Source organism: Neltuma alba, unplaced genomic scaffold (genome assembly GCF_004799145.2).
Source record: "Neltuma alba isolate B1F8T4 unplaced genomic scaffold, ASM479914v2 tig00013410_pilon, whole genome shotgun sequence".
Lineage (NCBI taxonomy): Eukaryota > Viridiplantae > Streptophyta > Magnoliopsida > Fabales > Fabaceae > Neltuma > Neltuma alba.
The window spans coordinates 84,880-110,175 of NW_021637664.1; the positions used below are offsets into that span (position 1 = coordinate 84,880).

General features: G+C 37.1%; 5 protein-coding genes across 8 annotated transcripts; 3 read left to right on the forward strand and 2 right to left on the reverse strand.

The window, feature by feature from the left end:
* Nucleotides 1-830: 830 nt before the first annotated feature.
* LOC114737110 (transmembrane protein adipocyte-associated 1) lies at nucleotides 831-3,784 on the forward strand. The gene is made up of 6 exons (XM_028925016.1): nucleotides 831-1,246; nucleotides 2,128-2,319; nucleotides 2,796-2,958; nucleotides 3,037-3,139; nucleotides 3,236-3,317; nucleotides 3,435-3,784. Exons 1-6 carry the CDS (start codon nucleotides 998-1,000, stop codon nucleotides 3,510-3,512), a joined length of 867 nt encoding a protein of 288 aa, XP_028780849.1. The 5' UTR covers nucleotides 831-997; the 3' UTR covers nucleotides 3,513-3,784.
* Nucleotides 3,785-4,475: 691 nt separating this feature from the next.
* LOC114737111 (acyl carrier protein 1, chloroplastic) lies at nucleotides 4,476-7,172 on the reverse strand. The gene is made up of 4 exons (XM_028925017.1): nucleotides 6,989-7,172; nucleotides 5,697-5,777; nucleotides 4,914-5,036; nucleotides 4,476-4,768 (listed from the first exon to the last, which is right to left on the reverse strand). The coding sequence occupies exons 1-4, from the start codon at nucleotides 7,058-7,060 to the stop codon at nucleotides 4,640-4,642; spliced, it is 405 nt and encodes a 134-aa protein (XP_028780850.1). The 5' UTR covers nucleotides 7,061-7,172; the 3' UTR covers nucleotides 4,476-4,639.
* A 3,613-nt stretch (nucleotides 7,173-10,785) lies between these two features.
* Nucleotides 10,786-14,710, forward strand: LOC114737122 (vesicle-associated protein 2-2-like). Its single transcript, XM_028925030.1, has 8 exons — nucleotides 10,786-11,628; nucleotides 12,005-12,075; nucleotides 12,188-12,269; nucleotides 12,765-12,880; nucleotides 12,996-13,166; nucleotides 13,421-13,744; nucleotides 14,152-14,229; nucleotides 14,566-14,710. The coding sequence occupies exons 1-8, from the start codon at nucleotides 11,580-11,582 to the stop codon at nucleotides 14,674-14,676; spliced, it is 1,002 nt and encodes a 333-aa protein (XP_028780863.1). The 5' UTR covers nucleotides 10,786-11,579; the 3' UTR covers nucleotides 14,677-14,710.
* Nucleotides 14,711-16,025: 1,315 nt separating this feature from the next.
* On the forward strand, nucleotides 16,026-18,910 carry LOC114737099 (trafficking protein particle complex subunit 6B-like). Its single transcript, XM_028925000.1, has 3 exons — nucleotides 16,026-16,287; nucleotides 17,125-17,242; nucleotides 17,320-18,910. Exons 1-3 carry the CDS (start codon nucleotides 16,136-16,138, stop codon nucleotides 17,668-17,670), a joined length of 621 nt encoding a protein of 206 aa, XP_028780833.1. The 5' UTR covers nucleotides 16,026-16,135; the 3' UTR covers nucleotides 17,671-18,910.
* A 1,891-nt stretch (nucleotides 18,911-20,801) lies between these two features.
* On the reverse strand, nucleotides 20,802-24,213 carry LOC114737095 (cyclin-L1-1). Of its 4 annotated transcripts, none has more exons than XM_028924996.1 (9): nucleotides 24,025-24,213; nucleotides 23,674-23,842; nucleotides 23,492-23,573; nucleotides 23,113-23,253; nucleotides 22,825-22,994; nucleotides 22,267-22,540; nucleotides 21,607-22,039; nucleotides 21,199-21,234; nucleotides 20,802-21,125 (listed from the first exon to the last, which is right to left on the reverse strand). In XM_028924996.1, exons 2-9 carry the CDS (start codon nucleotides 23,823-23,825, stop codon nucleotides 21,064-21,066), a joined length of 1,350 nt encoding a protein of 449 aa, XP_028780829.1. In that variant the 5' UTR covers nucleotides 23,826-23,842; nucleotides 24,025-24,213; the 3' UTR covers nucleotides 20,802-21,063. The 4 variants fall into 4 exon arrangements, with proteins under 4 accessions (XP_028780829.1, XP_028780828.1, XP_028780827.1 ...); XM_028924995.1 differs by having other exon boundaries at nucleotides 21,607-22,051; nucleotides 23,674-23,834; nucleotides 24,025-24,211; XM_028924994.1 differs by having other exon boundaries at nucleotides 21,607-22,051; nucleotides 24,025-24,211.
* Nucleotides 24,214-25,296: the final 1,083 nt, after the last annotated feature.

Here is a 25,296-nt window from a genome sequence, read left to right on the forward strand (position 1 = left end):
TAAAAGTACGAACGCACTAAAAGTCACTTTAGTTTATCCCCCTATATATGCGCGCGCGCTGCATTATCAGAGCTTCATGCTCGGTCCTAAAATTGTACCACAAACTAGAGGCCGGAGGTAGTATTTGATAGAAGAAAGCGAGCTCGGCTTATTCTAACTTTAATCTCACTCCCAAATACCACTCAGCTTAATCCTGTGATCATTCTAAGACAAGATCTAGATCAGCTGATTCACTCATTCCATGTACCACCCAACTAACAAAAAGCGGACTTCGTCTGTTCATTTAGACACTACGTCTTTTCTGGCAAAAGATAATAACAACAGTAACACTTGCCTCTTTTCCAAATTAAGGCTAATCACCTTGGCAGAATACAACTTCCATTACTTGAACAACACAGTAAATCACTTATTAGGCTGTCAGGAAAGAATTACACCAGTATTTCAATGTGTTTTCTGTAAACAAAAAGGGTAAATAACACTACTAAAAATGTTCAATTATTCATACATTAGAATATTATTTGTTAATTGAATCGCTTAACAATATAATTTTTAAGAAAATTGAACAAAGGCTAATAAATTGTGATAAAAAATTTTAAGTGAAAATATTAATATGAAAAACCATACATTTTAAAGTTATTTTGCATGAATTAAAAATTAACAATTAATAATTTAAAATATATAAATTGCTTATATTTTAAAATTTAAATAGTGATCAACTCATACGGGCAATCGGCATGCAATAATTTAGTAATTTTTGCCCAACTACCAGTCCACCTTCCGCATAGAATGCATTCCTCGATACGTCCCTGCTAGAAATCGATCCTACTTATGTTATATTCGCTCGTCTCCGGTTCCTTTTTCCGCAGTTGTCTTCAGTTCGAATTAGATTAGGGTTTTCCACTGTGTTCCTGATGGAGTGATTTCCGCTCCATAGTTTCATTTCTATGCGCGCCAGCATCCTTTTGAGTCTTTGATCGAAGGGCGAGCTTTCCGAGCGATGATTTCACGGTCTGTGCTAACGCAAGAGAATTCTGATCACAGATTTTTCGATTGGCTTCTTGAGTGCCATGGCGTCTGGCATAATGCGGGTTCCGTTATAGCCTCATTTGTTTTCGTCTTGTACTTGGCTTTTCAAGCCAAGCAGAGCTTTGTAAAGCTCTCGCATGGCCGCTCTTATGTTATTATATCGTATTACGTATGCCTTTGGCTTGCCAGCGTGCTCAATCTTTTTTGGTGTTTTTTTCAGGTTCGTTCTTTAACTTTCATTGGTTACATGGTCTGTTTTCTTTCTGGATTACAATGAATGGTCAGTGGGCGTTATAGGACAGAGCGGCTCGTGCAAAGTTTGATGCAATTCTTTTTGAATGAACAATAAGAGTTTTGTTTAGGTTCTGTTATAATATAGAGATCACTTCGATGTTTCACTGATTTGCTTGGCCTGGCCAATAGTGATGTACAGGGCTAGTGCACTTGAATAGATTGTTGTTAGATTTTCTGTGGCTGAGCTGTTACTTTATGAGAACCACTGATGAATTTTCTGTTACTGTGCGTATACGCTGCTTGTGAACTTTACAAGGCGGCCTTTAATCTCGGCGACATAGAATTGGTGTCAAACGCCCTATCTACGAGAATAAAAAGCACGCTTCTTGCCTTTTAACCTACACAACCATCTAAAAAAATCGTGTCTAGCTATGAATCAAATTTCCGTGTTTTTCTCCCCCTAAAACGAACAAGTCACAAGTTCATAGCTATACAAAACACTGGGAATAAAAATTGTGACTTTAACTGCATAACAATCTTTAGATGCTACTGTAGACTTCATTTCTTGCATGCTTTGATAGGTGCTGGTAAATCATGGTGTTATTTTCCCAGCTAAGTGGGTTTGTGTGTGTGTGTGTGTGTGTGTGTGTGTGTGTGTGTATTGTTTGATTTCTTCTTGTTCTAACATCTTTTTTACCTTAGTTTAGATGCTTGCGTTGTTTTAGCGCATACAGATCATTACTGGAGCACTTTTTTTTTTTTTGGTTATGATTGCTGGAGCACCTTCATTTCATTTTGTTCTAGTATTTGTGAATTTTGGTATTACCACGACACAGAGTAAATTCGCCTCAATATTTCTTGTGTTAGGCATGGGAATGCACTCCTCGGAAACAAATGGCATGGAACTTGTTGTCCTTGTTTACTACTTCTGCTATGCTATTCCTGGAAGTAAGCTTGCTGGCCTTTTTACTTCAGGGAAATAATGTAAGTGGCTTAGAAGCATTGACACGGACTTTTGGTATCTCCGGTGTTATTGTTGGTCTGGATATAGTGTTAAAGGTAATTCATTCATTTTATCGGAAGCCCTCTTGTTCTCCTTGTAATTTAATATTTCACCGAGAAATAAAATTCAATCTCTCTCTCTCTCTCTCTCTCTCTCTCTCCTCTCAGCTTAGACCCTGTGTTTAGGTGCTTTCTTTTTGCTATTTCATATGGTGTTTGGTTTATAAAGAAAAGTGTTTTCACGTGAGGCTTTGAGCCGAATTGCTTTTACTCTTTTTGTCAAGCTTCGTTTCTCAGAAAAGTACTTTCCATGTATGTGCTCCTCACAGCAACAGAAATTAAGAATGCCACGAGTTCTTCACATTCATTCCTTTTTCTTTTTCAAAGTACAAGTCTCTGAAAAAGATTGAGGATTTCTACCTGCTTTTAATTTTCCTATTTTTGGCCAGCATTTTTAATTTTCCTATTGGAATTACAAAATTAGTGGTTTGCATTGTGTTAAAGAGAATCCATTGCACCTGTTTCCTTTTCAGGCTGTTTATCTATTTGGATTTGGGATTCCTTTATTCATCGACAGTAATGATCAAATCCGTCCTGTGAAATGGAACTTGTGGGTCGTCCATAAGGTTTTGCTCACTACTGTATATGCCTTCATATTATTCATGTATCATTCCAGATGGAGGGAAAGGTTACCAGGTGAGTTACCTGTATGAATTGGTACGTCATTCAGGTGCTTAGCATCATGATTGCTTAATTTGCTTTCCTTTTCTGCAGCGAGACCTGCATTTTACAAGTATGTGACCGTCATGTTCATCTTGAATGCAATTTCACTGTTTGCTTGTGGCCTGACTGGAACTGGTGCCGATTTTGGTTTCTGGTTAGAGTCTTGCAACTTCGAGTAGAAAAACAATTTTTAAGAGCTTTTCTCAATGGCTTATCCTGCTGAAGCTTTGTGTTTATTTCTTGTTCACAGGTTGTACGAGGCCACTGTTGTCTGTTACCACGCCTTTTATCTTCCTCTTCTGTATATAACATTCCTAGCAGACTTTTTCCAGGTTCCGTTCTTTACTTGGTGACCTTGGGTTCTTAACTTTCAAGCTTATACCATTTTTAATCAAAGACAAGCTGTGTTTTGTTTGTCTGACTGGTTGATTCTTTGGCCATTTTCATAGGAGGATGATTTACATTTGGAGAATTCGTATTACTCTGAGATGAAAGATGCTGGTTTCTCGAATTCAGATTGGGAATGATGTATTATCAACTATTTTGAATTAATGCCGCACCAATGTTAATAGCAAGACATCATGTACATAATAGTGAATAGGCAGTGAGACATCAGATTTTGAGATTTCAAGTTTTCAGCTTTTCGTCAGCATGTCAGTTGTTGTTGGGTGTCATGTGTCAACTGACTGCCCTTCTCTGAGACCACGGCCTTGAGGGAAAATGACGGATGTATCTTGTTGGCTGCCATTCATTATCATATTACTCGTTGGCTCGAGGCTTGTTCCCTTTCGAGCTCTTTTTTCTTGCTCTTTTTTTACTTTTTTTTTTGGGGGGGGGGGGGTTGAAATGTCTCCAAAACGGCCCTTTGATTGGTATGGCTAATTGGAAAAGAAAGACGGGAATGATGGAAAAGCTAATGGTGGAAAAAAGGAATTTTTGAAAATGGATCATAAATATTTCATTAAATTTTGTAGAATTTCTTGCATTGAGATGAATGGATAGGTTTTCACAAATAAGATCCAAGGACATTACTTTCGTGTACTTGGCATTTTTCTGCCAATGATTTCGAGTTTACCTTCACTATAGCCTTTGACTTTTTTATTTTTCTTAGATTTTTGGAAAACAAGGATGGCACTTCATTTTAGTCGCCTGCCACCTTATTATTGCCATCGGATTTTCTTAAATGCCTCCACCGACTGGAGTTGATTCACTTTCTCCAGTTCAAAAGACCAGCAAAAAAACACAACTGCTTACACGTAACAAAACTTATACTAGTTGACAATTTTTAAAAATTCTGTTATTTATTCGCGGATAATTTTGAATTCCGTTCCATAATATTTCAACTCGTTGTCACCTGTGTAGTGTGTATCGCATCGGTCGGTACTAATTGACTCTTGTTATCCGGTTCATGTTATATCCAGGTTCTGTGGTCACTCTAAGGCATCAATTCCCTCAATGGCCAGTTCTCTGGTCAATAAAGCCGCCACGACTCAACCAAAATCTATAGAATCCCTTTCCTTAAGCACAAAAAAGTTCCATCTGCACAAGGCTTGTTCATTATAAATTTGTTCTTCAAGAAACAAGCAACGTCAAAATTCACAACTAGCACACTGAGGGACTTCACATCGTCCCACATTATGAACTATGGATCAGTCTAAGGACTTTGTTTCTCAATGATCGCCTCAATAAGATCAGCAGCTTCCTGAACTGTTGTGATGTTCTGTGCACTATCCTCTTCGACGCTAATGCCAAATTCCTCCTCCAGTCCCATCACGATCTCAACCTAAAGAACAACAAGATGTAAGCGTAGTTTATGTCATTATATTCCGTTACAGTCATCAATTCATACCGAACTAGGAAGTGTCCCATCACTAAATAAGAGCATGTTAAATATTCACATAGTACTGCAATTGTTGGGTAGTGAATACCGTGTCAAGGGAATCGGCTCCCAGAGCAGCAAATTTTGACTCGCCAGTGACATTCGAATCATCTGGCAGAGCTAGCTGCTTTTTCACTATCTTGCAAACCTTTTCTACCGTCTCTGGTTTGGCCTGCTCAAGAAATTAAACATAAGCATTATAAACAAGCGCACATTTGCGCGCACGCACTCGCAGGCCACATGCATGCAGGCGCCCATGCACATAGCAGAGTGTATATTCAACCAGAAATCCTGAAGTTGACTGATGCTGCTGGATAAAATCAATCATCTCTATCTATGTAGATAGATGAAATGTTTGTTTCGGATTACAATGTCCACAACCTCTGATGTCCACAACCTATCATATTTATTCTCTCAAGAATTTTACACAAAACAGGGAATCAGAATGCAGAAAATTTAATGTGCATATTCTGATTCAAAGGTTATAGCCATTCTCGGATAGCGTTCTGCATAAATCTAACAGCAGTACATATAAACTCCACTATGGCCTCCACGTTATGACCAGCAAGTAATTGTTGAGTGAGACATGAGTCGGGATTGACATGTTTACCATGTTATCTTTCACTCCACAAATTCCGTCAACCGATCATTATCTTTGCTTCAAACTGGTAGATTTCAAACTCTTTGTTATAAATTGCGTCTTGTAGCATGCAATGCAAATAAGAGTCTTATTAAACTGTAGTTTTAAGAAGGATACATCAAATGATTCAGTGTCCATGTAAAGCTGAAGTTACAATCTTTAGAATTAGAAGAAAGCTAAAGAACTACATACAGCACAGATGACTCTAAGGCGAGTTGAGAGCGGCTGCCAACTAAAGGAAACGTTGTTTCTCCCGGAAACTGAATCCAATACCTATTCAACATATGCATTCATAAGAACCTCATAATAGAATAATCAACAAAATGAAACAAGAAAACACAGTAACAAGATGCTAGACAGTGAATACTGTTAATGAGGCCAGTGTTGTTAAGAAGTAGAGATGAGTATACAAACATGACACACGACTCAATATGAAGAAATATATAGTGTTTCAATTCAATTTGAAGTATGGCACCATTCACCAAGAAGGAGACAATATAAAGCAGAAGGAACTAATTATTATTTGAATTCGTGATTTATCAATCTCTGAATGTAGAGAAAATGGGAAGTTTGCTGCAGGATGGACATATCTACGCAATGCTATGAGCCATGCAATGTACTTGGTATGAGAGAATACAGAACGCCGGAAAGTGGAAGAATGAGGATGGGCGGGTTTATTGAAACATGTATTGTGTCCATATAGCAAGTCAAACTCCTCTCCTTCGTTTACCACATAGCTCTAAATGTGACAGATGAAACATCAAGGTAAAAGCAAATAACATACATCATTAGAAAATGTTATCTCCATTGCATCAGACAAAAATTTTACACAACTCATCCAGAATTCACAGAATAACATAGGCCTAAGTATGGAAAACCACAATATAGAGACAAATAAGGCAGTGTTTGGAGAAGGGGAGGGAGGTTGTTTATTTGGAGCTCCTCTCCCCTTCAAAATGTTTTTTTTTTTTTTTTGAGGGAAGGTTAAAATTTTGTTACCAAATACTGTCCTTGCCTATCTGCTCTCTTCCTTTCGCATGATTCCCATCTGGCGTCTATAATAAAATTGACTTTTATAATGTGAAAAAAAAAATTGTTTTCTTCATTGAAGTAAAGTTTGTTTAGTAAGATAATACGTTAAAATTAATCAAAACATGCATGTTAAAGAATATATCATCGATATAAGTGAGTTATAAGATTTTGCGATTAAAAAAATCCGCTATAAATAGCTAGAATTGAAATAATACAGGGACATTTATTTGTTTATCCTCCTCCTGCATCGAGAGTTATTAAAATTATTCCCCTTGTCTTCCATGCCAACTGATTCACTGAAGATCATTAAAACCTGCCCCACCCCTCCTTTCAAACAAACACTGCCTAAAAAATAGGAGATGGGGCCAGCTAAACGTGTCATAAGCAGATGGGGTGTGGAAGGAAAACGAAGTGCACAGTATGACGTGATCGAAATGGAAAATAGAACGAACCAGACTCTGATTCGACTGTGGAAAGCGAGAACGCATGGAGATTGATGCTCCCGTAAGTGAATTTGCCGCCATCGTGCTGCTCCAGAGGCGCCAGAGACGCAGAAGTGTAGAGGAAAGAAAGCGAGAGAAAGGGACGGAGAACGCGCAGCGCAGACGTAGTGCGGAAAACGAGGACGACGTGTACTTGTGATGGTAATTGGCCGACTAAAAGTGATGTTGAACTGGGCTTTTCTGTTTCGGCAGAAATCCAAATAGGCTTGAATAGCCCTTCTTGATACGACCCGAATCTACCATGAAAGGAGACTTCTCACCAAAAATATTCAATCCCAGCTTTCTACCAAATGAATCTTTTGCTGTAAAATTTCGGTCCCTTTATTTTTTGGAAAATAATTCAGTACAATAATAGTGTCGCTACTGATGATGTGTGTTGTGCGTTCACCCTAGAGTTTTTATTTTTATTTTTTACCAGCAGTTCACCCTAGAGTATTTAAAACAATACTGCTGATTGCGTATAAATTCTTTCTAGAGAATTTCTATAAGCAAGGATTATTGAAACCGACGCATGTTCTTGGCTCCACCGTTATTTCCATTAAATGGCGCATCGGCATCAGCAATTAATGTGAGGGATGTCTCACGTGGCGGTAGTTGCGGAGCATCCGTTTTTCTTTTTTCTTTTTTTTTCTTTTAGTGAAAAAAGGGCTGGCTTATTGAAAGTTGCCGTTGGTTAAAGATTGAGAGGTCGCAAGTGGTTTTCTTTGCGGCTCTCACCTTGTTGGCTTTAAATCTCAGCTTTCCTTTTCAGTTGGGGTTTCTTTCATTTTCATCTGATTATCTTATGTGTTCGTAATCCCTGTGATTTATGTATTGCACCCAAAAAGATTTCCATATTGAAAAAGCAATCATTACTATAGATTCAATTTAAAATGGTTTATTTATAAAATAAGAGGTAAATATGTGATAAAAATTTTGTTTTAGCTCATGTAAAATGGAGGGAAAATGACAAAAAAAAACCATCAAAATGGTAAAATTACATACAGGACCGGTTTACAAGAATTATTGTCAAAATCCATGATATTGTTATCATGGGTTTTTATTTGTAATTTTTCTATTTTGACAATTTTTTTGTCATTTTTCTTAAAATGTGTTTATAAATAATTTTAAACATGATAACAAATAGGGCCAAAGTCTATAGCTTACTAACTTTGATCTGTTTAATTAAAACGTGGCAAGAATTTCGGCTGCGGAGGAAGAGATTAAATCATATGTATGATGATTGTTAACAAATCAGACAGACTCAATCATTATGCAGATATAGAGATTAAGATAGACTTTTTTTTTTTTGGTACAAAGATTAGGACAGACTTTATCGCTCAAAGCCTCAAACCCTAATGATCTTTTTTTTTTTTGGGGTGCGCGTCAATGATAAGGCCGGCAATGTCATATTCCAATGTTGGGCCGATTAAAAAAAAGAGGGTAAAATACAGCAGTGCCTATAAAGACCACTCAAGTTTTCAAAATCCACATTAAAATTAGAAAAAAATCGCATAATTAAAGAGAGGAGGACTTATAATTTTCCGTTTTTTTGGGGGGGGGTTGGTGGGAATGGTAATGCGTAAACGTGAGAGTGAGATGCACGCGCATGACCTCCAAGAGAGTAAAAACTTAATTTCATGCCTTTTTCAATCCTATGTACGAGTTAACCACGTCACCAAAATTAAAAATAGTTGGTCAGGTTACTAAAATTTTTTCCGGGATTAAGTTATTGATATCGTCTAGAAAAGAAGGAAAAATCTTAATTTATCCTTACGTATTTTTTTCCACATGCAACCTCTCATCCCGTTAAAATAAAAAAAAAAGAATCACAAGGTAACAAACATGAAGGATCGTCAATAATTTATATCTAAACTTATACTGGTTGAAGGAAGGGGAAAAAAAATTGCCATCTTTTTAGTAAAAGGTGCTGGTCTCGGGTCTCTCGTCTCTTTTTGAAGTCATTGTTGCCAGAGCGCAAATGACATGATTATGTGGGCGTGGGCATACCGTGCAGAGTTGAAGTGGACCAAGGAATTTGTTTTTAATAAGGTGGCAGTGGCATCTTGCCCTTTCCAGTTTCCATGCCCAAAAGTTCTCTCCCTTTAAGAGAATTCATCTCGCTCTAAAGTTGATAATCATCGGTATAAATAATTTTGGTGATCATGATACATGTTACAGAGTTTTTATCAAACAATACTTCCAATATACATGGTGATTGCCTGTTAATTATGAACAATTAATTAATTTAACTAATTTTTTTAATATTCGTAAATTATTTATAGAACTCTTATATTAAAAGTTAGAGGTAGTATTGTGTGCATCTAAATATTAAATTCTTTTTTCTAATTATGAATATAGAAATTAGATAGTTAATTTACAGATTTTAAGAAAGTTAATCAAATTAGTTATCTATAATAATATATGTTGATTTTTTTAAAATAATACGTGTTGTTTTTTTTAAAATATTCTATCTAATTGATAATTTATTGATGAAAACCCAATTTTATATTTGCAACCAACCAACATGAATAACTTGAGGAAAATTTTATATAACTCGAAGCCAGAACTGGTTAAAATCTTATGCATGTGATTAAAGCAAACACCTCAGGTGACTTGTATAACTAAGACCGGATGGAGTAAGAATATTAACTATAAAAAAAAAAATCACTTAAAGCAAACACCTCAGCTAACTTACTATAAACCAGGCTCCATGGCGCGTGGTTGTGCATTCAGAGCATAAACGTTAATAGGATATCAGGGGTGGACAGGAAATAAACAAACGCATGTCCAGAAATGGGAATTTAATGTTATCTAAGATCTCAAAATTTAAATTGGTTTAGACTTTTTTATAAAAACTTATGAAGGATTGTCTGAATATTAAATATATTTTTATCAATTATATTGTTAATTAATTTTTTCGTTGTTTATCCTATAATTGTTATTTTTCTCTCTCTCTCTTATTTGTTTTCTTATAAAACAAGGATATATCTGGAAAAAATATTTAATTTTTACTATTTATTATTTTTAATTAATTTGTAAACTGCATAATTTAGTCATCGGAGGCATGGAGTGCGGGCCGGCCACATCACAAACCAACGCAGTGACTGTATTTCACTGAGCATATCTCAGGCAGAATTAAATAAATTAAACAGTGGAGAAAGCGCGTGTGCGTGTGTCAAGGTGATGACGCAGATGAAGCTGCAAGTCAAAGTTAAATTTCCGGAGGCGAAAAGGTTGGGATGAATGTAATTGCAATGTGAAGTCAAAATCGACGGAAGATTGCCTGGGCGTTAATCATGCATCGCTTTCAATCATCACCAAAACTCGGCCTTAATCAACTCTCTAATTTTTTTAATCCTTAACTTATAGTAATCTATTAGTAACAGTACTAAATTAATGATATTTTAAATCCACAGCGGCACACGTCCGTCAGGCGCCGTCCCCTCCCAGCCGCGCCAACAGCTTGGCTAGCGCTCACAAAAAACAATGGTATGGTCCCGTAAAAAAGTTCGTGCTAAGAGGCCCTCAGCGGCCCGGCGAGCCGTGAAACGAAACAAAGCCGGCTTCGTGTCGGTACGAGGCCGGTATTCGGTACAATCAATGTGATCCGCACGTCGCTTTCATGGGTTGCGTGGTGCTCGTTGAGGGGCGAAATCGTAATTGAAAATTGAAATAAAGAAACGCAACGCCTACGCTACCCCTCGCAAAGTAACCGGTAAAGCATCCCTTTTAAGTTTGCGTTCTATTTTCCGCTACTTTCTACCCAATTTTTCCTTCGTCCGTCTTCCCTTAGTTTCTTCCTTCCCTCGCCATTAATCCTCACATTAATTACTTTCCCTCTCAGACTGCCACCCTTTTTCTGTTACTTCTTCTTCTTCTTCTCCGGGTCATTCACATTTGCCCCTCCAGTTCCTTTTCTTTTTTACTTCCACACATGCTCCGTAATCATTCGCTTCCACTCCCGTTTCTCAGCGAGAGTACCGGTGAGTTCTATGAAGTTTAAATGCTGTCGTAATTGCTTTCATCTGGGAGTCTCTCGATGATTCCCGCCTTGGGAAGCGAGTCGAAAACCGAGTTTGTTGATATATAGAGTAACTATATTATATATATATATTATAGTGTCGCTGAATTTGAGGCCCTCACCAGCGATCTCTGATTCGCTTTTGGCTCCTTAAGCGTGCGAGTCTCTCAAGTTGACTCGTGCAGCTTGGGGCGACCTGACTCGTTCCAAACTTCTTCCCTCTCGAAGTCTTTTGCCTCTCCGAGAATTCTGTTGTTTTAGGCGTTGCTCATCTTTAGGATCATTTTCTCTGTCCCCTTCCTCTCTTGAAAATCTGCTCCATTCACTCACTCAATAGAGAAGTTAAATTGCGGTGTCAGTCTGTTGATTATAGAAGAACATAATTTCAGTAGGAAGGTTTACATGTTTGGCTAGTCAGGTCTTCATTGCATTTACCTCATTCTTTATGATATGCTGGTTCAAAGGCGGGGGAATCAATCATTAGCTTTGGATGCTGACCGGATATATCTCCACTTTGGATTTTTCTGAGCAGCAATCATGAACAATCAACTTCTCGAAATCGAACCCAAGGAACTGAAATTTTTGTGTGAGTATATGATTATAAACTGTCCATGGTCATTCTTCTGGATTTGTTCGTTTTTACTTATCAGATTTGTACGATTGAAATGATATGTTCTCTTGTTTACGAAGTTGTTCCCGAGAGGAGTTTGAATAAAAATATTTAGATTCTACCTTACACATTCCAGCACGCGCTCTCAAGTCTTGGCTGTTGTTAGTTCCTGATCATGGCCTCTGTGATTTTCTTTTACTTCTTATTTATATATTTTTTAAAATTGAAATCTTTAGTTTAGGCAAGTAATTTCCTTGTTCATAATGACTTTGTCTTTTCAGTCATTCATTTGTAATTTCTAATTATACGACCAACCTATTGACATACCTCAATATTTTGCTTGCCTCTGTAGTTCAACTAAAGAAGCAAAGTTCATGCTCCATTCAGCTGGCCAATATAACCGATTATCATGTCGCTTTCAAGGTCCAAGCAGCTTGCTTCAATCTTCACTCGTTGAGATTCTAATTGTAGACCAGGAATTTCTTTTTATCAAAAACTATTGTGCTCCATAGCTAAACAGATATAATGTTAGCAGGTCAAGACGACAGCACCTAAAAAATATTCAGTGCGACCAAATGTTGGAGTTCTTATGCCAAATTCTGCTTGTAAATTCGTAGGTATACCTATATCATTCATTGGTTGTGTTGTTGTTATTAATTGTTATTCTTTGGTAACATCTGAACAGTGACGAATTAGGTTTTAGTTTTAGATTCAGTTCTGGTTTATATTAGGAAGAGGTATTCGTGGTTCATTGTTTTTGAGTAGGGTTGGGTTGATTTTCGGACAGAACTGGCACAGTGTTGATTGATGTTTAGGAATTTTTTTTAATTACGTTGCGTGTCTTTTCAATCGTAAATAGGCGTGGGTCAAACTCAACCAAAACTGAGGGTGCGATTTCCCGATGAAAAGTTTCATCTCAAAGTTATTTGGGTATTGATTCTTGTCTTCAGGGCAATCAGGAGTATCAGTTGTCCATTAACTACAATAGGAGATAATTCCACACACTTAATCTTAAATTAATATCATAATATTCCTTCTAATTGCAGAGGTTCTTTCTTTTTACCCCCTCTCTAAGTTTAATCTTCGATACTTTTACTATTTGCATCATACAGTGACAATGCAAGCTCCAAAGGAAGCCCCAGCAGACATGGCGTGCAAGGACAAGTTTTTAATCCAGAGCATAATTGTTCCTGTTGGAACAACCAGTGAAGATATTTCTTCCAGCTTGGTATGTTTAAGTTGAGGTTTTCTGCCCTGAGAGCTTTTATTGTGAACGTCTATATTTATTTACATCTGTAGCTTTTATTTTATATATTTATTTGTCTATTTTTGGCATTTGACAGTTTGCCAAGGATAATGACAGACGTGTTGAAGAAAACAAGCTGAAAGTGACCCTGATCAGCCCTATCTCTTCACCAGAACTCTCTCCCATCAATGGAAACTTCAATAGTGGTCTTGCTTATGAAAAGAATCAGATATTTGGCAGAGAGGAAATCGTTTCCCAAGAACCCATGGTTAGAGATAAGTTCATTGACCTGTCTACTTTGTTTAACCCCTTCGTTTTTGTCGCTTTCATTTTAACATTTTAAATTCTTTAGAAACTCATTCATTTTGTTAATTGCGCAAGAGTTTGCCAATAATCATGTGGTTTACTTTTTTAATTCAATCATTTCAATCTGTTGATCTTTTTTTTTGGGTTTATTCGTTCTAGTGGAGTATGTTTTTAGCTTACTCCTTGACAGTGCCATTATTATCATGGGCATGTTAGGTGGTCCAGAATGTTGAGCACGAGATAGTTAATGAGGAATTAAACGATGGAAAAAAAAACGATGTAAAAGACAATGAGTTGAATGCAGAAGAAGATGAAAGGTCAAAGACTATGATGGATGCGGAGGAACTCAAACCAGAAACAGCAGAATTAAAAGTGCCGAAAGATGTGGAGTTCTACAATGTAACGGAGGATGCACAGGAATCGAAGGCAGAAAAAGTGGCCATGCTAAATGTGTCAAAGAGTGCGGAGGAGCTAAAATTAATGGAAGCTATTGAAGAGATAAAGTTTAAACTTGATAAACTTGAGTCAAAGCTGAATGAGGTCAGGCATTCCACGTTTTTATTTGTAAATATTTTATCTACCCCCATGTGCTTTTACGGTATGTCGAAGCACTAGGCGTCCAGCAGTTATAATAAGAATTTGCTTATTATCAATGCCTCATCATTGCATCTTTTTGGCATCTTGTCCTCATCATGGCATTTTCTTTCATAGACTCTGGCATGATTATGGATTTATTATGTTCATTGATCCTAATGTAATTTGATTTCTCCCTCCGTTTCTTCGGAACAGATGGTACACAAGTGGTTGGAGCTCCCGTCCTACCTGTTTCTTACTTTTAAGTTCTGAAATTTGAATGGATGTTTGCAATTCTTAAGTCATATTCAACTGCGTGCTGATACTTGAACTCGATCCGACCCACATCAATGATCAAGTATGTCTTTTTGTAGGCTGGAGCAACGATATCAAAGCTAACGGAGGAGAGCAGGCTAGGCAATCTAGAGACTAAGGCCTTGCAGGAAAAAATAGTAAGCCTAACAATATTGTCTTCCGTTTGGCAAAATTTTTTTCTTAGAAATTAAAAAAAAATAGTGGGAGGTACACAAGGGAGTTATGTCTTCCAGCCCTAACTGCCGTTATATGTTGCTCTGACGAAAAGGTAGATTGTGTTTTTTGAACTACTGAGAGTTCCTCTCTACTCTGATATGCCTGAACTTGGATAAATTTCTCTATTTCTCCTTTCTTGTTCTTTGTTTTTTGGTGAGAAGAGATGTTGGGAAGGGTTGCCTGTATCCCATCTTTAGCGTAGGAATCCTGTATATTTCATTTACTTATTGTTAAACTCGCTTGTTTTATATGTGCAGGCAGCATTGAGTAAGAGAGGTTCAAGGAAAGTTCAAATCGGATTCCCCCTTCTATACGTCTGTATGGTGGCACTTGTCTCTCTTTTCCTTGGATACCGTTCTCACTCTTGATACTTGCTCAGCATAATGTATATGCAGCTGCTAACGTTTTTGATTTAGCTTCGAGTTTGTTGGTAGCAAAAGCTTAGAAATGTTCCAGGTTTACATGAGGCTCAGAAATTGTTATACCCTATTTTTATGTATTCAAGAGGATTTGAGCCTTGTACACTAGGGGAGCGATTGACCGATCTAGTCCAACGTTATCAATGTCATAGTTTGTGTATATGCGAAATTACGCGCATGAAAATATTTGTAAAGGACACATAGATAAATAGCAATCAATCAGGCACATGGTTCCTGCGACTAGAGGAAATTGCTTTGAGCCACGAGATCTGGCAACACACCTTGAGTGGCTTTTTGCATTTATTTATTTTCCTTTCACAGATTTACTGACTTAGTTCACGTTTCATCTCGGGACTGAAATCTTCCTACCAATTACGTTTTTCGTATATTTTTCCAGCAAATGTAAGTTTCCTTTCATAGCTTCTTCCTTTTCTAGCCCCCCCCCCCCAAAAAAAAAGAATCCTTCCTTCTGATGTTTTTTTTAAGTAACTGCTAACTGCCACCCAGTGATTACATAATCATATCTATATTTTCCGACCCCAAAGGCCCAAACAGACTTTCGTATGCCTTTTTACAATGTCAGTGACGAAATAAGGTTTTGTTACGAGAGAGCTCTTTTTCAAAAAAAAAAAAAAAACGCATCTGCAAAAGTGAGGTACTAAAGAAACAGTTTGCTTCTGGGACCCAAAAGAGTAAAGAAAGAGAGCATTATAACGAGGTCTCAAAAAAGAAAAATAATCACTAAAAAGTTTCAATAAAATAGCATGTAATGATAAGTTTCAGAGTAAGAAATAACAACTTCTGAAATTTATTTGGTGATTATTTTTCTTTTTTGAAATCTCATTATAATTCTTCCATAAAGAAACGATTAGATTTATTGTGGGGGAGAAGGGAAACAGTCAGCTTATTATTTGTTTAGAAGGATGAAAATGTTAATAATTATTTTACAGAAAACCCACATTTCATTCTTTTTTCTTTTAAAATATTATATATATTCATATATATAATTAAGAATAAATTACATTGTCGCGTCATTGTAACTTATTATTTATATATTTAAAAAATTTATATCATGTTATAACACAATATACTATAATAAAATTTCGTTGGGAAAAAAAGATTTAAGGCATTTTGGTGATATTTTTTTTGAGTGAGCATTTTGGGGATATTAACTCTGTTCTGGTTTAAAAAATATTTTGGGCCGAAGCAGCCCAGTTGGATGGGGATCTTGGGCCTTTTGTGCTGCAATAGGCATTACGTAGTACGAACGCCAAGCACCATCAGGGTCAATTTCAACAGGACAAGGAACAAGAAAATTTCCCTTCCCCGGCGCAGGTGAGTTTGGACTTGGATCGGGAGAGGCGAGAGTAGTCGGATTAACTAATCAGGGGCATAGAAAGGAGAGAAAATGGGAAGGGAAGTGTCGGAGAGTTGCGTGGACAGTCTACTGACGGAGATGGTGGCATCCTATTGCAATCGGTTCTACGCCAATAAACCTGAGCTCGCCGCCCGCAGGATCGAGGCCATTGGGTATCAAGTTGGTCACCAGCTCTCTGAAAGGTCTAACCCTATTTTCATTATCTTCTCCTTTCTCTGCTTTTCTTCATTGCGAGCTCATTTTGTTTCTCAATAATATATCCGCTTTCTGTTTCATAGATTCTAGAGGTTCATTTGGATGAACCTGTATTATCTGAGAAAATTTGCAGCAAGCCGGTATTAGTTGTTTTTTAAATACACATTAGTCCCCCAAATTAGATTTGTCTCATGTTGAGTCAGAAGTTCGCAACTGCATCAGTCGTTCATGAAAACGAGGTTAAGAATAGGCACACAACGTTTCTAACTGTTGCCAAGCGTAGTCGAATTAAATTACTCTTATTAAAATTTTGGTATGCGTCGTGTTAGGTTTTTTTGTCAGTGATCGTTCTGTTAATTTCTGTTTCATGGATCTAATTCTTTTATCGGATCTAGTCTCTTGTGCTATGGGTATTTGGTATACAGTTTCAATTGGATGCAAGGCTTTTGTAGTTGATTTGTATGATTCTAGATTCTTAAAAAGTTCATGTACCTTAACCATAGTTATGGTTTTAAATCTCTCTTTAGAGATAAATCTTGACCGATTCAATACCCTGATCAGGCTTTTCTGCGATTCTTGTCATGGAATTTCTGTTATTACAAGCATCACCAAAACTAAAGGTTACGCGGTGATACAACTATTTTCCTAAAAGGAAAGGAAGAAAGAAAGAAAATCAAAGCTCTAACGTAAAACAAATACAAGGATGATGCAATCATAAATTTCAAATGTGAAAAGCAACTTTCAAAATCATCTTGTGATATTGACTAGTTGGTAGGTTAATTACTTTTGTTGTAATTTATTTAAATTGAGAAAATTGTGTATAGGTATACCATGGAGCGGCCTCGTTTCAGTGATCATCTGGAGGCTATCAAATTCATCTGCAAGGACTTCTGGTCTGAGCTCTTTAAGAAGCAGATTGACAACTTGAAAACTAATCACAGGGTGAGTCGACAGAGCTAAAATCAACGGAGCTATATATATTATGACTGGCAGATTGACAATATGTGGTTTTGCCTCAGGGTACCTTTGTGTTGCAAGATAATAAATTTCGCTGGCTTGCACACATGTCAATTGATCCATCCGTTGATGGAAGTTCAATTGAAGATAATTCTGTGATTTCAGCTGAAAACAAGGCAGCACAAGCAATGAGCATGCATCTTTATTTCCCGTGTGGGATCATTAGAGGAGCTCTCTCAAATTTAGGAATCCCTTGTGCAGTTTCTGCAGATATATCTAGCCTTCCAGCATGTATGGATATCCTTCATTATTTTATTTTTCAGTCTCTCACTCCATGCGTGCATCTGTGTGTGTCTCTGAGAGAGAGAGAGAGAGAGAGAGAGAGAATTAGTCAAGAACGACTCTCATTTTGATGAAGTGTCTTCTCTAGATGTTCAATTTATATCCTTTGATCATTATGAGGGGTTTTTATTTTTATAGGTTTTTATATGGCATGTGATGAAATGGATCAAGCCTTGCGTCTTTGTGTTTGTTTGTTTTATTAGATTCCTTCCAAGCTTTCCTATATGCTTTTGCCACTGGATGAATCATTCTTTAACTGTGACTGATTACCCTTAGAATGGTGAAGGTTCAGCTAGATGATATTCAGATTGCATGTTTTGCTTCCAACATTTAGGTGCCTTAATCTGTGTAGTTAAAGGCGATTGGTTGAGGCACCAAAGGGTCATGAGTAGCATTTGCTTTAGCCAAGTGCTTGCCTAGCAGTGCCTTTGGAACTTTTGGCGTCAATTTAGCCGGGCACCTGAGATGCCTAGTGGGATGGCTTGAACAGAAGGGCAATTTAGAAGCCGAGCCCAAGTGTTATAAGACAGTCAAAGGATAAACTAGGAAATTAAAAATCCTAGTGACTTGCTTCATCAGGGGTGCCTTCGTTTTAGTTGTCTGTCTTTAGCCCGACTACCCTGTTTTAAATCAATCCTTTAGACCTTGAACTTGAGTCGCTACCTTAAGGATTCAGCTAGTTTTTGAAATTTGGCATCGTTCATGAATTTCAATTGATAAGATCAATTAATAGCATGATTTGCTTTAATCATCTCGTGTCATTGAGCAGGTTCATTTGTGGTCCGCATAAAAGTTTGAACAGCTTATAGCTATGTTGCTATCCATTTGCACAGCCTGGAAGTATTTACATCTTCTGAAACAATGCTTTGGTATCCTTGAGTTTTCTGGATTGTAGAATATTGATGACTCGTTGAACGGGAAGGGCTTCCAAGGAACCACCGGGGACTCGTTCTTTCCAATGCAGGTTTTGTTCAAGCTCACGGTGATATATTGATTCCTCATGAATTATGTGTCATAATATGAAAGAATGTTGAGTCTCATTATGATGCCAAGTACTCGGATTCTATGGAACTGAGTGCTGTTCTCAATGTGTATCCTTCGGATCTTCTTTGACCGCCAATTTGTTTGAACCTTTCTTCCTTTGAAGTTTTCGAAAGTGAGTTTGTATTTTGTCTTTAGAAGGTAGATTCACCGTGAGGAGATTCGTTGAATGCGCGTGTCAAGTTGCTACTAGGGCATGGGAAGTAAAGGGGAAAATGGCGAGTGACAAGTGACAACAGGTTTATGTTTCGCAAAATGCTACATTATGCGTGTCCTACAGGTAATTTCTGATAATTTTGTCGCTACAGGACAATCGCTAGGGGGGGTATTTTATCCGTGGTTTCGATTAGCATCCAAACTCTAACTATGCATCATGGCTTTGGGTCACCTTTTCAAAAAGTAATTTTACGGGTGAGACAATTATGTGTCCTGATTTACGTGAATTTTTTTTTCCCCAAGTGCTTAAGGTTGTCTGTGCATAAGCACTTAAAAAATATTCTTACAAAAGTCGAGGCAATTCTTCTGACATATTTAAAATAACTTCTAAAAAGCTAATTTAAATATATTTTTCAATGTTTTTCCAAGTACTCCCAACACGTCCTTAAGCGCGAAAAAATTTGGGTCTTTGGATCACAAAAATATTGGGAGAGGTACCCATTGGTAGGGGTGTTCACGGGACGGGACCGGGACAGGCCCGTCCCGGTGAATAGGGACGGGACAGGACTTTTGTTCCGTGTCCCGTCCCTCTTTTTTTTTTTTTGCCTTTCGAAATTTTGGGCTTTCTAAATTTCTTCTTGTTTTTTTTTGGGCCTAGATAGATTATTTGGATTCCAAAACTATGATTATTTTAGAATTTCGACCTTTGAAAATAAACAACACTTTTTCAGCTCCAATTTAACAAAAAAAAAAAAGACAACAATTTTACAAATAGTCACTTTCAGATCATCAATTCTAATTCTGCAGAATAAAATGCGCCCCTGGTTCCCAGAACTATCAACTATCAGCTTTGAAAATAAAAACAAAAAGTGTAAGCATCTGTTCTTCCTGAAGAATTCCCTACACATTAATAATTCTTCATTTAAAATTAAATCAAATCAAAGACGGAAGGAAGCTACCAGGTCGAACCCAAATGGGGATAGTTCAGAGCGGAGGCAAGAAGTTCACGGGCACGGCGATGGGCTCATGGGGAGTTCAGAGTTGGATTATGGGGAGAGACATTCACGGTGACGCAATCAGAGTTAGATAGCAGAGTGTATCCGCAAGAAAGATTATAAGCAGACGCAACGGCAAGGGGAGAGGGATCGGCAAACACGTGTATCGCGGGGAGAAATTTAGGAGGGCTTTCACAGAAAAGTAGAAACTTACCTTACCGAGTGGAATGACTAGATCTGGAATGGGGAGTGTGGTGGATGGCGATTTGTAGAGAGATGCAAATCGCAAGCCAGAAGAGTTGATCGTCGACATTGAGAGAGGAGCCACCGGTCGACGCCGTCACGCACAGATGCTAAGGAGAAGAGGAGAACTGGAGAGTAGAAAGGAAAAAGTAGAGAACATGATTTCGGACTATGACAAGCTATGGAGGCTGGAGACTGCGAGAGGGCACCGAGAGGGAGATGGACTCAAGAAGATAGGAATGGCCGATGGTTTAGAAAAGGGCATATTTGTTTTTCCTTAATATTTTCTATATTTGCAAATTTTTTTTTTAAATTATATACCCGGGACGGGACAACCCAGTCCCGTGTCCTGTCCCGCACAGTGTTTTGTCCCGTCCCGGAATTGTCCCGTCCCGAAAATTTTTTTATCCCGTCCTGTCCCGAAGTGACCGGGATCGGGACGGGACAATTTGAACACCCCTACCCATTGGTGGTGGATATTTGACTACGATCTCCATTGGCGGTGGAGCATGTTGTCTACTGAAAAGCGTACTTTTACTTTATTATTATTTTTATTTCTTTAACTTTATATGTAGTCTTTAATTAATTCTTAACTTTGAAAAATATATTAATTTTTTAATTTTAAAATAACAAATAATAATGATATTAAAATCTTAGATGTTAATAAGTTATCTTTGAAACAATTAAATTGTTATATAAATCATAATTCAATTTCAACAATTTTGAGATTTAAAAGATTAAAAATATGCCTTTTTAAAGGAACCAAATTGAAGCTGAAAGGTATTCTGTTGCCTATTTTTATTTTTTCAAATGATAATGCGAAGGTGGCAATCTTTCTCTTTAACGCACTAGATTGCCCAGCCACAATTTGTTGAACAAGTAGAGCCGCATTCTACATAAAATAACCTATAGAAATGGAAATACAATCTCTGAGGTCGGCACTCGGCAGTTCGATTTGTGGAGCATTACAAGTTTAGCCCACTGCTTTCAGATATCCACCAGTCATCCTTAATAACTCGCCACTACAAGTCAATGGTGTCTGTGTCGGTCCTTCTCCCTTGAAGAGTACGAGGTGCCATAACTGTCGCGATCTGAAATTCAAATATGTTAGCAAACGGATACGTATAACTAAGATGAAGGTCAAACTTACGAGCAGTTTCATACCTCGTGATGAGTGATACTTCGATTTCTCAGAATGTCCTGCATGGAGGAAGAAAAAAACCTTCAACATTAAAAACACTCAACGAGAGATAACCAGCCAAACCTTAAACAAAGACCAAAATCTCAAGTGATTCACAAACGAAATATTTCTCAAGCTGGTCCCTAGTTATCCCAAAATAAAACTCTGTTCACGTCCTCTTATCAATCTTTTTTGGTCAAGTTACCACCCACTACTACATAAAATGTGATGAGCAGAGAGTCTTGTTAACGGTACGTTGACAAATGAATGGTGCAGCTAACGATTTTATTTGTTAGACTAAATTAAAAACCAATCACCAAATTGATAATTCCTCCATCCATAAGGTATCACAATGGAATTTCAGTTTGACAAAATTAAAATCAAAACCATACCTGAATCCTTTGTTCTATCTCTAGAACGGTGACCTCGATCCTTGAGTTTATCCCTATCTGCTTCCTCTCGATCTCTTTCCCTGTCAGAATCCCTTCCCCTTTCCCTGTCAGAATCTCTTCCCCGATCACGATCTCGAGCTTTTGTCCTGTCCCGTTCCCTTTCCCTATCTCTGTCTCGTTCCCTTTCCCTTTCCCTTTCCCTGCGTGTCTCTCCAGTGGTCTCTGCTTTACGATCAGATTTGGATTTGAGTGTGGGTTCATCTCTTGCCTCTCCCTCTGTAGCCATGCTCTTCGAATCATCATCAATCTTGGACTCTTTCATCTTATCAATGGCTTGTTTTACCAATGCACCCTTGCTACTGCCAGCTTCATTATTAGATTCTGCTGAAGCTCCCTTTGAAACAGAGGTGTTAGTGTCTGCCGGCGGGCTACTCTGCGGAATGTCCTACAATTAAGCTTGGCATATGTTAGATAAAAAACCTTCAAGCTTGGTATATGTTAGATAAAAAACCTTCAAGTAGAAAAAAGAAAAGCGTTTCCAACAACTCTGTCACATGCTTTTGTCTCATCACAGCCAACTAACGCGGTTCTTGCACCATGAAAAAACATGTTGTAAAGTGAAGTGCGTCATAGTCCAATAGAGCTCAGGGTAAACATTACCTTTGATACAGCCTTAGATTGTGATTCTGATGATTTATTGGAGAATGTAAATGAGTCACCATCCTTGCAGACTGCTAGGTATTGTGCCTTCGGAAGGCTATACAGGTGAGCTAAAACCCTACAGACTTCATCAATCCCAGATTTCTCAGCATCAAATGCCTTCCACCATGGAGGGCTCTCAGGAAGGGGTACTTGGAATCTGCGAGCAGCTGCATATACAACTCCACAAGCCACAACCTCACTCTTAAATCGAACACACAGTGTAGTGCGCAAGCTGCATCATAACAAGTTAAGAGAGGATCAGTATATGACATCATTTTATCTATGAACTCCTCCATGGCATTTTCTCGACCACACTCTCCTTATATCCTTCCCATTCATGATCCTTTGAGATTATAATAGAAATACTCATGGCTCGTCGACTAACTGTTTATGCTTTTCAGTTGGAGCAGTCTTTATCAAGAGGATCCTCAAAGGTGATAAAGTGCAGAGCTCAAGACAATACAGGGAGTGTTTATGGTAAGATGAACAACCATAGTAATACATGCAGTTGCTTACCTGTCATTAGCCAGATTCCAAGCTTCCTGCCTCAATTCTTCGGGAGTTTCGAGAGTTGCAAGGTAATTTGATATAAATTTATGAGGATGTTCGACATGACAAATAAATCCCATTTCTTTCAAAATATGTCTCTCTGTTCTACTCAACTCCATCTTCAAGTCTACATATTTCTGTTAATGGGAAAGAAAAATTTCCAATTAAGTTATTACTTATCAATTAGCAAGAAGAATAAGAATTATATATGCTAGAAACACACATATAAACGCTAACAGAAGAAAAGCTTCTAACCTTGGAATACAAGTCTAAATGCTCTATAGGCAATTTCTCCCTCCTACATTCCATTCTGTGAAAAACAATAATTACTTGTCTCGCCTTTCTGGGACTTTCTTCCAGTTTTGAAGCAAGCCACACACAGCTTGCAGCAACTTTCTGAAAAAAAAAAAAAAGCCTATCAGATCCCATTGAAAAATAGTAAAAAATATCAATGATGAAGACAATAATAGAACATTAGTACACAAAGGATCTAAAAGTTTTAAAGAATTAGTTTTAAGGACAAGATTAAAATACCAGAGAAAAACCGGTTAAAATTTTCAGTTTCGATAGTAGCTTGGAATTAAAAAAATAACAAGGGGAAACAGTGTATATATTATTAGATGATGATAATAACCTTCACATTGAACCGCGCAAATGACTTCTTGCAGTAAAAACGATGAAATAGAACCTGCCCAGTGGCCATGACTGCTTGTGGTCTGCCAGAAAACTAAGGAAACAAATTGAATTCTAAACTAAATGAATATTAGACTAGACAGACACCATTGTGAAGAAGATTGAATACCAAAAAAAGGATACAGCCGAAGCAAAATGCCACTTTCTTGGATGAGATCACAACCATAGATTCTAAGGGTTGTTTCAGTGGCTTCATCTATGCCATCTTTCCGAGAAGGTGAATTCTTTAGCTGCTCATCAGTGAGGTAGAATGTGTCAATTGCAGTGTAGATCATGCTTTATACCTGCGTACCTTCAACAAAACCGAAGAAATACACAAAAACCCTAGTTATACTTCCAAAGCACCGATAAATGTATATCATTGATGATTTAACATGATATTGAACTCTTTGCCATAAAATAAAAACATGATGTAAGATTATTAATGAATTATCGCGATGGTATTGAATAGTAAATTGAAAGCAAAGGGGCCACCTAAAGTGGATGGAATCGACGAGCGGCTCGCAATGGTCCACGGAGCCGATGAAAGGGAGACCAACTGTATTACCGACGTAGAAGACGGCTAGGAGCGTCTGTGACGGCGGCGCCGAAGTGTCCTGGGCGACCAGGAACGATGAAGCCTACGATAGAGGAGGTCTTGATGTCGAGAGGGAGGGCAAATTTAGGGAATATTAGTCTGAAAGACCACTACAGAGAGTTATTTAGTCCAGAGTCCTTTGAAAATGACAGATTAAGTACTTTTTAGTTTTTTAATCTTAAAAAAATTTAAATTTAATATGTTAATATTTAATATTTTATCAATATTTAAGAACAGAATATTATCATTTTTTATTAATAGTTTTAGAGTTAAAAAACAAAAAGTTTACTTTTTAAAGTTAAGAGATCAGAATAAAATCTTATGTAAAATTAAAAGACTAAAAGTATACTTTAGACTAAAAGGATGAACAAGAAATGAAATGACTCACATACCCTCATCTTCCTTTATTATCTCCGGTGACATGTGCCAACTTGGAAAATTTAGCTAGTAAGGTTTAGCTGTTTCGTTCGTTTGGTTCGACTCTTGAACAAAATAAACCAAATCAAGTCACAATTCAATTACTCCTCTATTTCTTAATATAAAATTTATTAATTCTATTTATAAAACTTATTTTATATGTTTATCAATTTTTTTAAATTAATCCATTGATATTTTTCCAATAATAATCAAATAGGACAAGGAAAAAATTAAAAAAATGCTTAGAGCATTTAAAAAAACATATTATATTAACTAATTTAACTAGCATTTTTAATTGATTTAAATTGACTAATTTAACTAATATGTTTAGGCCTCATATTAACTATAGGAGGAATATCAAGTAATTTAACAAAATTTTGACCTGCTTGGTTTGAGGCCGGATTGTAATTCATGATTTTTTTTTTGCCTGAATATTTTTATTTCAATTTATTTAAATCATCTCAATTTGTTTGCCCACAATCTAAATCATATTCAAATGGTTGGCCAAAAAATCATACTCAAATGAATATATTTTTATAATCAAATTTCAGCGGTTAATAAATTGAATTATATTCACTCTTCAAAATAAAATTATATATTACTTATTTTATATCCTGTTTAGTTTCAATTTCTCATTTTATTAAATTTATCCCTTTTTGTTTAATTAGTTTAACCGATTAAGTCAATATACTACTATCAAGAAGTTAACATATTTATATAATTGTCTATAGTTGGTAATTTGATTATGGTAT